General features: G+C 36.7%; 1 protein-coding gene across 1 annotated transcript in view; it reads left to right on the top strand.

Annotated features, from left to right (window-relative positions):
- The window catches only part of EML6 (EMAP like 6), a 117888-nt gene that overhangs the window by 56463 nt on the left and 47501 nt on the right, over positions 1-13924 (top strand). The window contains exons 11-15 of the mRNA XM_088531445.1: positions 912-1079; positions 1973-2079; positions 6215-6333; positions 6942-7128; positions 9016-9121. Of these exons, the coding sequence (XP_088387571.1) occupies positions 912-1079; positions 1973-2079; positions 6215-6333; positions 6942-7128; positions 9016-9121 (687 nt within the window). The remainder of the gene's footprint in view (positions 1-911; positions 1080-1972; positions 2080-6214; positions 6334-6941; positions 7129-9015; positions 9122-13924) is intronic.

The raw sequence follows: 13924 nt of genomic DNA, 5'->3' as shown, positions 1-13924 counted from the left end.
TCACACAGCACTTAAAGCTTCCAGGAGTCTTGCAGGAGATGAGGAAGAGAACTGTGAAAAACTTGTATAATTCAAATTAGTATGTGCACATTTCACATTACTATTAGTGGGCGTTAGGATGAGAAATTAACTCTATATGTATCTAGTATCTTCCTGCCGACATACATGTACTTGAATGAAAACTGTTGTGAATGTGTAGTTTAACATGTGTTCTTCAGGTTTTACATTTTCAGAATGACCTCAGTAAGACTTTACATCATATCAAAACTGCATCAACACCAGATGCACTACTGTAAACCAGCAAAATTTATGCCAATAAAAATTTCAGTAACTTTGATGTAGTTTCACTGTTTGTTAGTGCATGCGAATGTAGTTCTGTATGAGCTGTTTAGTTCATACGTGTTTGAATCTCCTCATCTCTTTTCAGCTGTTCAACTCTTTTAGGATACTTTTGCACTGCAATATGTATAAAGATTATAAAACTAAATAAAAGAACCTTTTGGCTTACCATGATCTTCACTGTTTAAGTTGATATGAGTATATTTTCTGATAGTGAGTTTGAATTTATGTGTAAACACATACTTGTGAGTAATTCACATTAGCATTAATGGACATAAAAAGAAAAATTTTACTCTTTATCTGTATAGTACTTCCTGCTAATGTTTCATTTTTTTTCTGAAAACTGAAAGGAGTATATAGTTCATTATTATTTCATGCCATTTCTTTTTATATTATAATCACTAGCAGCGCTAGAATATCAAAACAATCTTTTCAGGCATTAAAATATTTTATAACTTTTTTTCAGTTTTTATACTTATTTAGACTATTTCCATTAAAAGTCTCTAACTTTTTTAGGCACAGTGTTTTTTTTTTTCTTCTTGCATACTAACAGTTCTATTTCTATACTTCAGGAGCTAAATTTAGAAAGTATGTTGGCCATTCAGCACATGTAACCAATGTCCGTTGGTCCCATGATTTTCAGTGGGTTTTAAGTACAGGAGGTGCTGATCACTCTGTTTTTCAGTGGAGATTTATTCCAGAAGGTATAACAAATGGTATCCTCGAAACAGCTCCGCAAGGTAAAAATGATCTCTTCTGAGTATTTACAGTACTTTTATCTTTACAATATTTTTTTAAAAAGAAAAAAAATGCAGCAGTTTTTTCAATGAACAGAAAATGCTTTTATGATAAGTCCTGGAAGTACTTTTCATGTCTTAATATGACCCTTTACTTTTTATAGTCTATTATTTGTTTCAAGCAGAGTTCATTAAAAATTCTTCTGCAGACACCACTATTGCATGTTTAGGAATATGCTGGTAATATTTGTCAAAGCATATCAAAAAAGATATTTGAGGGGAGACTACTAGATGAAAGTCAGTTTTCCTAAGTAGCCATCTAACTTATCTTCAGAAGTCTGACTACAAAAGTTAATAATTACCTGTTAATTGCGAATATGATAGCTGTTCTTTAGAACTTTTTTTTATGATGTTCGTGATAGCATATTCTACAAAAGCCAGATGAACTACATCATGTCAGTTGTTGAAAACTGGAATCCCTTCAGCAAAAGAGCAAAATATCTCTCAGAATCTGCAGAGATTTGTCATAAACCTCTGCTATAGCAAATCTTTAGAGAGGGAAAAAAAAAAGAAAAAAAAAAGACTTCATATTTCTTTATGTTTTCATTCCAAAGCCTACATACAGAAAACATTATCCTCTCAGATGATGGAAATGTACTAGTAACTGCTCAGTTCTTTCTTTTCCTTCCTTCTGCCCCCTCGTGCCCCAGGCACTGAAACAGGGAAAAGAGAGATGAAAGCTGACGCATTCAGTCAGCCCATATGATTTGTACAAGCTACTTAAGCTTCTGAAGTTGTTACATACTGTTTTGCATATAGTCTATATTTTATGGAAATATAGTAGTGTTTTGTTGTGAAGAGATACCTGTTATATTTGGATTTTTTTTTTTGTGCAGAGGGTAATGTTGATTCCTACAGTGAAGAATCAGATTCTGATTTGTCTGATGTGCCAGAACTAGATTCTGACATAGAGCAGGAAGCTCAAATCAACTATGATCGTCAGGTAAGTACAGATATACAATATACGGCGATGTAAATCCAATTGTCAGATGGGTTATCATGACTGTTCAGTGGAGTTATGTAAAAGAGGTCTGCAATTAATTCAGCGGCCTACTTTAAGGCTATTATTTTGACAGTATTCAGCTCTCGATGCAACAATATTCATAAAAGCAGAGTTTACTTTAGCTGAAGATGAGAATTTGGAAGGGTTTGAAGAAAAAGTGTTGGTGAGTATAAAACCATATATTAGAATACAGAACGTATCTGAAAGAGCACAACTTTAAAACACAGATCATTACTATTTATTCCCACGAGAGGTGCTGGAGAAAACTCTTCAGTCCCATCAAATACAGAAAGATATTTTTCAAAACAGAGTTTTTGTATGCTAATTTCAGCACATTTGAAGTATTCAATCCTCTTAATGAGGGCCAATATTATATATTCTTTGGTGATAGGTTCTTTTTAATTCCCAAGGACAATATCCAAGAATTAACATCTCCCTAGGTTTTAGAACCCAAGTGTTTGAAAAAATCATTGAATATACTTTTTTTTTCAATTTTCAGTACAACTGTTTTCTAAAATAAATTAAAATAGATTGGTTTTGTGTAAGAAGAAAACAAATCAAATGAGGATTCTTTCCAATTCTTGAGACATAGTATTTTCTATTCTGTAGTGTTAAACTGATCTCTTAATATTGCTTTTTGACCATTATTGTATTATTTTGATTAAAGTAAGCACCTAATGTATATTCATTATCTTTTGATTTTAAAGTTTTTGAAATTCGGTTTAATTTTAGTTGAACTTAGCAGAATGATTCAGCCAGGCTCACAGGTTGTCAGGGTATAACACTGATTCTGCTTTGGCCGAAGAGGTTAGACTTGTTTAGAATTTTTGGTTGCTTCCGTAAATAGGAAAAAATTATAACAGTTTGAAATTGACTGATGTAATTCCATTTATTTACAAAGAATAACCCTATTTTCCTAACATAGTTGGAGTTGAACAAGATGTTTTTTCAAATTTCAAGTCCTACTCAGTGATCTCTTAACGCTCCCCTCTGCCCAGAAAAACTCGCACTTCACAGTTATCTTTTTCCTCAGAACCATACTGCAAATACATCTCTTTCTCTGAGAATTTTTGGTGATTTCTTTCCCAGTACCTTGTGTACTTCTGCATACTTCTGCATGTGCCTTTAGTCATCTTTTTCACTTGAAGTCTTATCTTCACTAAAATGGCTTTCATTACATAGCTTAGGTTGTGTCTTGTTTTGTAAGAGCTCCATGTTTCGAACTGTGGCTTTTATTTCTTCAAAATATCGTAACAACTTATATTCATCTTAACTAAATGACATCCTATACCCTTCAGCTTTGCTGAAGTGTCAGGGCCTGAGCACATTCCTCCTGTTCTGGACATTTAGCAGTTGCTTAAGGCCAATCCCTGGTACGAGCTGTCTTGAAGAATGAGCTGGAAGGATGTCACGGCAGAGGCTTCCTCCAATTTGCTTCACAGCAGCTTTTAAGCTAAAGCTCCCTCCCTTGGCCTCTGCTGAGCTGCATTGCAGCTTCACTGCAGCCATGCTTGTGCGTGATCACGTATCCCACCGGTTTGGACATGGCCTGACTTTCTGCCTTGATCTTAAACCTGCCTTGTCATGATGGCCAGTACCTGGCAATCGCTGGAACTTCAAATCCTTCGAGACCAGTAACTGTCCTTGGTTACTGTCTTGGAACCAGATCGTGAGTTACTCATTTGACTTCCTAATTTGATGTTGGACTTGGACCTCATATGGGCTTGTCTAGTGACCTGGACTCTTGGCTGAACATGGTGTCTGTCAGCAGACCTGCTGTGCCCACATCCCTGCACCTTGCCAGCGAGGCAACCTTCTCAGCTGGCTTCCTTGTCACGCTCAGCTCCTGGCTCCCTTTCTTTCATGAAACAGGTTTGCCTCACTGCTCCTTGGCATGGGGCTTCACCCAACCTGCACCATAACATTACATTCACACAGCTCAATTAAAAAACCTTATTCAAGTCACAAGCATAAGGTTTAGAAACTGCCACAATAAATCACATTTTATCTCTTTTTAGGTGCATGGATTATGATTACTTACTCCCTTTCTGCAGGACTTCTACCTCATTTGGTATGCAGGATCTTTAGTGCTTACGTGACAAGAAGATATTCAATCCTTTTTCATACAACAGTCAATTTTATGGCCTTTGTTGCTGCCAAACATGTCTCTAAAGGCAGAAGTATTACTTTTCTCATTACTGTTACTATTCTATTCATTATACTGAGTGCTTTATAACATTGATCGGTATTACAGAATATATGGAAATACGGTATTATCCTTGTTTTCAAGGCAAAGAAACAGTAAACGTTGGTATTTATTCTGCTGCCTCTCTTATTCTGGCTTTTATCTTAAATGCCCAGCACCTAATTTTCACTGTCATTGTAAGTAGATTGTGATCTGTCAACTTGAGCTGTTATTTATTGCAATGGTGAAAGGTCACAAATCCTGCAAACTAGAGCTGGGATCCCTTACTAGGAGTTTAGTATACAAAAAAATGCACAATAAGCTGCTCAGGTTCAAGTTGGTTTGAGTGACTTGATCACCAACATGGAGGAGCCTTATAGAAGACCAAAGGATCATATCTAATGTTTCATGCTTTAGCCAAGTACAAGCCTTTTTCTTTGTCTCACATCATAGATTCTGCAGTAAATGAAGGAGGTCCTTCAGACAACAGCTTATTTTATCTCCTTATTTCAGAGATAAAGCAGAGGTTTTGTCTAATTTTCTTCTCACTGTCTTGTATATTCCGGGTCTCACTGGAATGCTTGTCCTGGCCTCTTCCTCCTCTTTCTGCTGAATTTTCTTCTGCCTTCAAAACAGCATCCTCCTCCACACTGTTTATGTGCCAAAAATGACATCTGGAATTAAAAACTAAAATGCAAAAATAGCTATAGGAAGTTACAAAGCAATATTTCGAGCAGATTAATGCATGACAAAGTGCCCAAGTTAAAATAGAGGCTTTTACAGGAAGTGTGAGGCAAGTTTAATCATAGGTTGCACTTTGTATCTTATCATAGAAAATCATTTGCCAATTCATTTGAAAACTTAAAAACATTAATCGTCTTTTGAAAAGTGTTTTTGTAGTTGTTTTTGTCTTTCAACTTTCAACAGCTGAAATAGTACGAAGGTTTCTAGTAATTCAGATGCATTAGAAAGTGTTAATCCTAATACTGTGTTTCATGAGTAGCATCCACTGAGGAGCAAGAGTAAATGGATGAAAACACTCAGAATAGACTACAGTACATTTGAGTGCCAGACAAAATATGTCAAGGCTGTAATGACCTACCATTTCAAAAGCTCATCTCAAATTATATGAACATCTGTCTAGTGAAAATCCAGTACTCCATTTCTGCAGTAGATAGATTACATGGAATCCTGTGAGAACAGCAATTTCATTGTCCGTTTGCAGAAAAACAAGAAATATAGATATGGAAAACAAATAATTTAAAGCTGCATTTCATTATTATATTGGATTGTATGTGGTGCCACAGCCAGTTTAGCATTGCCATGGGGTTTCAGCATTATTAAAAGATAGAAATGTAAAATATTTTATATCCTTACTGTATTTACAAAACTGTGATTATACTTCAGGATTCTGGAAACATTTACAAATGACTTATGTGCTGTTGGTTGCTGTGTATTTCACCATAAACTCTAGGTATAATTAATTCATTAAGTTCACCTTTGAGTGTGTCTGTGTGTGTGTGTGTGTGTGTGTGTGTGTGTGTGTATATGTATATATACTGAAGCACAATATGAAAATTAAAAGATGCTTAAAGATCCAGTCAACACTTAAAGTCCTGTTTACAAAGTGACACTGGAATCTTCTAAAATAAGTACATACTTCCACTTACGCCCCAGGCCACTCATATGTGAGAGGACTTCACTGTCCGGAAAAGATTTTTGTTCTGTGGGCTGGGGATAGTGGCTTATGCTGTGTTGTATCTGCTGAACATCACATTAAGATATATTAAATTCTCATACTGAAAAGGAAGTTACTGATTCCTGTCCATATACAAATATGTAGAAAACAATAATATGTAGGAAACAATAATTGACTTATTTATTCTTTAGGTTTACAAGGAAGACCTACCTCAGCTGAAACAACAAAGTAAAGAGAAAAAACATTCTGTACCCTTTCTTAAAAGAGAGCGAGCACCTGAAGACAGTTTAAAATTGCAGTTTATACATGGGTATAGTAATATAATACTTTTTTTTTTTTTTGTCATTGGTGGTTTATCCAGTGTTCAGCTGAGCATTTTTCACTACTTACCCATAAATTAATTTAGTTCGTACTTGTAATTTTTGGACTATCAGTGATAGATTAAGTTGTTTTTTCATGGAAAAAAGGAGAAGATTATAATAGAATAGCAACATAAAAAATAAGTAGTAAAACAGTATTGCATTTTATAAAATTACCTTTTAAACTAAATGTAGACTGTGATTTATGCTTTCTGACTCAAAGTTTTCTGATAAGTTGATTATGTTTGCTATAATTTGTAAAAATGCTTGATGTATACTCAAACCCAAGTCACTGCGAAACTTATCTGGATATAAATGTACATGAATTTCATGTTCTTTCAGTGAACTCTGTACACAAGGAGTTTGGTGCATTTCATGAATGCCTGCTCTTAGTGGAAGCAATATCTCTACCTATGCGCTATGATATCTTCAAGCCAGCAAGGCTGACACCTCAGCTGCACACTTTTCAAGTCAATGCCCAACTTGTTTGCCCAACTTGTTACACAAAGTACAAGAGTATTTTTGAAATAATGTTTAACTTGTTTTGTATTTACTTCAGCTATAGAGGCTATGACTGTCGGAATAATTTGTTCTACACACAAACTGGTGAAGTAGTTTATCATATTGCTGCTGTAGCTGTTGTATACAATAGGCAACAACACACCCAAAGGCTGTATCTTGGTCATGATGATGACATCCTCAGTCTGACCATCCACCCAGTGAAAGACTATGTTGCTACTGGTCAGGTGGGTATTAAAAACAATGATGTTGGCAAAATAGAAATAGTTTTCCTCTGTGATTTATAATCAAGAAAAAATGTGGTTCTATTCAACGTTTAGTGGGGCTTTCCCTACTAAATATCAGTAAACTGCATATTGGTCCCTATGTGCCTGCCAAACTGCTTGCGAACTTGAAAGTTTTGGGACTCTTGAACTCTGGAACTACTTGAGACTTGTAAGCAGTTTACCATCACAATTATATGATTCCTAAATAACAGAAACACTAGAGGTCGAATGCAGTGGCCTTGCAAAAGCCTTTTAATCACCTTGAATCACCGTTTCAGATGTAAATGTGGGAGTTTTATCTCTGTCCTAGGAATTTTTCAGGTTTCTTTAGTCAATATTTTTGTACTGTGGCAGCATTCGGAGAGATAGAGGTTTCCTTATGTTGGGAACTCTACTGCGGAAAGTCAGGAAAAGTGCTTGGAAGTATTTAAGCAAAACAGGCCAGTAGCTGCTTAAGACTGTTTCACTGGTGGTCTTCCACATGAATTAGCACGTCAACAAAGCAGGGCTAAATTATAAAGGTCCTTAAAAAAAAAGCATTGAAAGTTTAAACGAAACCACTAGACAGATCTAAAAATAAGAGTTATTTCGTCAGAATGATGACATGGCAGTTTGAATGGAAAAGTCTCAGTACTGGAGGCTGGCACTGTGGTTGTTCTTAATCAAGATAATTGCCTAGATGGTGGTGTCAGTGCAGAGAATAATCAGATGCTGAGCATTTCCTTCACAAAGAAGTGGTGAGATTTGGATTTGGACTCAGCATAGCTGTGTAGCAGTGAACGGTGGGCAGCTGAATAAAAGGTGACACTCACAATCTGAATGACTAAGAGGCTAAAATTGCCCACATTGATGAGAATTAGGGAATTAGAGCTAGAGAGCTAAAAGAGTTCCATTTAGGAATGTTGATTTTAAATTGATGGATGGAGTTCTGTTAAGAAATATCAGAAGGAATGAAGATTATTTTTGTTCAGAGGGAGACAGGTTTGGAGTTGATAAGAAGAACTCTTGATATACCATCATAAAAGAGAATTCAACCATTTATGAACATAATCATTCCAAGACAGACTGTAGACATAGAAAAACAGAGCAAGAAGTACAGTCCTTTCACATGATTAGTCAGGAGGAAAATGAGGCGCTAACTGAAATTATCCTAGACATTAGGAAAATAACAGGAGGATGCTATTTCAGGGTTGGTAGACTAGGTGGCCTTTGGGATGAGAGAATATGGCTGTTGTTTTGTGGCTTTGAAGGAAGCCAGTACCTACTCAACAAGGATGAGAATACAGCTCTGTGAGCAAGACACTTCGACTTTTGGGGAAAAGGTAGAAATCAGTTTGGAGAAAGTATGAATGTGAGAGTCCAGACACTTTCAGGATGTCAAATATAGGAATATGGAAATATTCCCAGAAAGAGAAAGACTTTCCATCAGACAGAGGGAAAGCTGAGATCAAATGTTTGTTATGATTCTTTTCATGTCAGGGAGATAAAGAAACCTCATGAAGCAGGGTATGAGGAAGATTAGGATTAGATACACTACTGATGGGTATAAGGAAGCCTTTTAGTCTCAGTGACTGAGAGAAAATGGGAGAATGAGTGCTATATGTATAGATGCACAGAATAGAAGGAGTAGAAGGAAAGCGGAGTGAATTGGGGAAATTAGCAGTGAAAAAAGTGAAGACAGAAACTGAGGAGAACAGAGAAACTCCTTTTATCTTGAAGAAGATAAAATAGAACAAATGGAAAAGTAGTTACCTCTGGAGTGTTTTGAAGTTATGAGAGTGCTAATTACTGGTATTTGTGTGCTTTGAACTTTTATGAGCAAATATTCTGACTAGCCTTCTCATTTAGGTTGGAAGAGATGCTGCTATTCATGTTTGGGACACACAGACACTTAAGTGTTTATCACTGCTTAAAGGCCAGCATCAAAGAGGAGTGTGTGCACTGGATTTTTCGGGTAAGCAACAACCAACATTTATCTAAATGATTAATTAAAAAGCAATCCTCAGAATTAAATTTTTATTTGAATAGCTATGAGGATCGCTTTGTTATTCATATAAAAGGACCTTTCTACAGTGAAACAATGTTGACATAAGAGCTTGCCGATAGCTTTGATAAAAAAACAGTTTGTGTAGCAAAATCAATCATGGAGCCTTTTCTGTGTCAATCAATAATCGATTTTTGTGATGTCTACTACATTGGCTGCATACATGGTGATATAATCATTTAAAAATGGGCAAAATGGTCATTTGAAGTGTATAAATGACATGGCAGTGGGTCTGTAGACTTGTACAGTTCTTCAAATTTGTTAACAGAGCCCACATTATTCAGTAAGCTTACAGAAAAAGTAAATATGGCAGTTTGCTGTTTCTCCTAAATGCCTTTCTGAGATGTATGAATTAAATTGTCTCAGTTCTCAAAGGGTAGTTCCTGCATTAAGCATTGAAGAACATCATTATGGTGCTAACATAACATTGCAGCATTATGGTGCTAAACATTTTATTTTTTAAGTGTAGAGAGGGTTTCCCATCCTGCAGTGTTCTGCTGTTTATGGTGCAATGGTCCAACCTTTGGGCCATTTCACGTTAAGAGGTAAACACTTTTATGTCTTAGTAGGACAAAAGTGAAGGCATCAAATGGATAGATAGGATGGTTTCAGTCTCTCTCCCTAATATATGAACAGAGAGAAAAGAATGAATATCTGTAAGGAATCTGACCCTCACTGCTTGCAGTCTCACTAGGAGGCTAAATCCCATTTTCAAATGTAACTTAGATAGTCTCAACAGACCGTAACTCACTTAAGAAACCAGCATAAAAGTTATTGTGATGCTTTGAAAATTTTTATCCCTAGCCACCATATTTTCACTATCTAACTACATCTGGCCACATCTAACAGAAGATTTAACCAAAACCTGCAGTGCTTCTTTTTTGCTCACCTGGACAACCAGTGAATTTGGAGACCGCCTGTATGGTACCTGGAACGCTGCCTACATTAGATTAAATCTGTGGAAGACTAAGTGAAGCTATCCCTAATTTGTGCATGCAGCTGATCATGATAGTTTCTAAACTGCTCAGTTGGATGGAAGTGGGGCACAACTGGAAATGCACAGAGATACAACCACAGACACTTGAGCACTTCAAAGCGTTCAAACACTTCCTTTAGAAATGTGTTAAGAATTCCTTATGTTCCCAATTGCATGTATAAAACAGGACTATAAAAAAAAGTTTTATTTCCACTAAGTCTATTGAACTGACTCATATAACAGTATAAGAATAGGACTCTTGGTGTTTATCCCAGAGATGAAATTCAAATTTGAAATTGCTGCTCCATTCTCTGTAGTGTGTAACCTAGCCCTGAAAGTAGATTTGGTACCAGAAGAAAGGCAAATGGATAAGGATGATCTGATAGAGTATTTGTAGATGTTCATTTTTTTTCCCATTCAGATCACTAGTCAAACAAATATTAGTGTATTTAGAACATATCTTATGTTTTATATTTTCAACAGAAGATAGATTCCTTTGCCAATAGTTATGGCCTGTCAGTTAGAATCCATGTACCTTTTTAAAAGCATAAAGCCTAAACTGGACATGTATTCTGTGGATTCGTATAAAAATATTAAATCTTTTTTTTTAAGTAGCAATCGTTGGCGTCATTATGGCATTGCTTTAGGTCCCAAGAATATGCATACTTGAAGTGCATAACTTTTCCATTGCCTAGTAAATGGCTTTAGTTACAGTCCTGGGCACTGACAGGAATGGATAGGTGTCCCAGTATGCACCTAACTGCAGGATCAGAGTGCTAGTTTGGTCGTATGTAGCCAGATTTCATTGTTTTAATAGTAGGTATTTCTAAATCTTTCTACTTTCAGGTCCCACTGCTTTAAAAAAAAAGCACAGATACCTTAATTGACTAAAAAAGTCCTTGATCCATATACTGGTAGCTGACTCAGTATTTGCTTTTTTCTCTGCTCTTTCTCACTTCCCAAAGGTTATGCTATTTCCCACTACTGAAGATGGCATACCAGGCTGGATCACTTTTGCAGGACCATTCTGATCTCATAGTTCTAAGCTTAAAATTGTATTCATGCAATGTTTGGTTGTGCCCTCTGGTGGTTAATTTAACATCTATAGTTTGGGATATTAGTCAGAATGTTTGGCATGTAATAGTGCATAAGATCACTGTTCAAGTGAACAAAGTTTAAACTGTATTTTTAATTAAAAAAAAAAGTGTTCCCTTTTCCATAATTGATTTACCCTTGAAAATAATTACTGTTGACAAAATACACACATATACTTCTTTAAAAATAACACGTTAGTGGGTATATATTATAAAATCATAGAAGGGAATCATGGAATTGTTAAGGTTGGAAGGGACCTTTAGAGATCATCTAGTCCAAACCCCCTGCACACGCAGGGTCACCTAGAACACGTGGCACAGGACTGCATCCAAGTAAGTTTTGAAAATGTCCGGAGAAGGAGACTCCACAACTTCTCTTGGCAACCTATTCCAGTGCTCTGTCACCCTCACTGTTAAGAAATTTTTCCTTAAGTTCCTGTGGAACTTTTGGTGCTTCATTTTCCGGTCGTTTCCTCTAGTTCTGTCGGTGGCCACCACTGAAAAGAGGCCAGCACCATCCTCTACACTCCCTCCCCTGAGGTACTTGTAGACACTGATCAGGTCCCCTCTCAGCCTTCTCTTCTCCAGGCTGAACAGGCCCAGCTCTCTCAGTCTCTCCTCATAGGGCAGATGTTCCAGGCCCCTGACCATCCTTGTGGCCCTGCGCTGGACTCTCTCCAGAAGCTCCACATCCCTCTTGTACTGTGGAGCCCAGAACTGGACACAATACTCCAGATGTGGCCTCACCAGGGCTGAGTAGAGGGGCAGGATCACCTCCCTCGACCTGCTGGAGATGCTCTTCTTAATGCATCCCAGGATCCCATTGGCCTTCTTGGCCACGAGGACACACTGCTGCCTCATGGGCAACTTGTCGTTTACCTGACGGCCAGGTCCTTCTCTGCAGAGCTGCTCTCCAGAAGCTCAGTTCCCAGCCTGTACTGGCGTCTGGGGTTATTCCAAGAGTCAGGTGCAGGACCCTGCGCTTGCTCTTGTTGAACTTTCCACTGGCACTTGTTGAACAGGTTTCTCACTGCCTCATGAGGTTTCTCACTGCCATATCTTTCTCTTGCTGAATCTTTCAGATCAGCTTTTTTATTCTGCTGCAGCTACCATAGGGTAGCATATTCTTACTGTCTCCTTTTTTTTTTTTCTTTCTTATTAACTTTTTATGACTCCTTTTTTGTATCTTTATTTTCATTATTTTTCTATGAATGCAGTTTAGGTTTCCTATCTTGTATTTAGACTTGATCTTTTCTTGCCTATATATACTCCTTCCTTTAGTTTAGTCCCAACACTTTTCCTCTCTCTGCTGCCTGCTGAAGTCCCCATTTTCCTTCTTGACTTGCTTCTCTTAGAACTTAAGATGCTGAATACTGTGACCCATTTCCTCTGTAACTATAAGGACCTATAAAGTCTTCTGACCTCTGAAGTAGTCTTAGTGAAGTAGTCATTTATGCCAGTGACACTCTTCCTGTTCCTTGTAGTTAAATGTGCTTAAGTATGGAGCCCTCAACAGCTATTAACTGCTGCAAAATGCTAAATCCTTGCTTTCGTTCACACCTTTGGCTCTCTTCCCAGCTCTTTGTTGCCTCCATGTTTATCTTTAGTTAAAAAAAAAAGAAAAGAAAAGAAAATCAGCTCCTTCTACAATTTATAAAGTTCAAATCTCTTATCAAATACATCAGCAATTACATTTCATTTTTTTTAAAAAAATCATGAAAGTAATTTGTCTTTGTCTCTTAGAGATAAATAATGATCTTTTTTATCTTCATTCTATGCACATAGCAAGGACTCCAAACTATGTTCAAAATCCATGTGAAATTTTGTTCTTGCTTTTTTTTCTTGTCATTATCAGTGTTCCTGTTTCTTTCATACAGTAGAAGAGATGATAGCAGTTAATCCAAGTTAAGCCTTAAAGCATTCCATCTTATTTATAGATTCATTTCATTTCCTATTAACTTTAACCCTTTGTATCATTATCCAATAATTAGTTCTTTCACCATTACAAAAAAAAAACTGATAATAAAATTTCAACTAAACTGTAACATGATTTTGCAGCACTTGGACTTTATGAAGTTGACTTTAATTGGCTTGTTTAATCAAATACAGTAACAACATACAGTAACATTTTGTTGCCTTTGAGAAAGGTCAATTGTTTGATAAGGAATAAGAATATAACCAAAACATAAGTAGGTCAGATATAGAAGCAATGCAAGATGATGAAGTCAAAGAACACATTTTTTAGACAAGAACAGTGTGTCTGGTAATGAGCTAGTTACAAAATTAAGCAAAATGTCATGTTACTATCTATAACAAAACCCATTCTGTTGATGATAAATGCAATACAATCTTTACATCATTGCAGCTATAAAGAGGCAGCACAGGTCATCAGAGAATCACAGAAAGGTTGAGGTTGGAAGGGATCTCTAGAGATCATCTAGTCCAACCACAGGGTCATGGCGAAGAACAGTGCTCTGTGAGCAAGACCTCTGATTTCCAGTTTGAAAGGTCATCACCAGGTATCCATCCTGGTCCTAAGTACTGGAGCACGTATCTCCTTTCAGCATGTATAGACTTCAGTCATCCTGAGAAGTTAGGCATGCTGATGTGTTTCTCAGTTCAGATGTCTAATAATTCGGCCGG

This window comes from Tinamus guttatus, unplaced genomic scaffold (genome assembly GCF_059628265.1).
Source record: "Tinamus guttatus ecotype Peru unplaced genomic scaffold, ASM5962826v1 Tinamus_guttatus_pri_ptg000033l, whole genome shotgun sequence".
NCBI classification, from domain to species: domain Eukaryota; kingdom Metazoa; phylum Chordata; class Aves; order Tinamiformes; family Tinamidae; genus Tinamus; species Tinamus guttatus.
The sequence above is the reverse complement of the archived record's forward strand: the minus strand, read 5'-3'. Positions and strand labels throughout refer to the sequence as shown.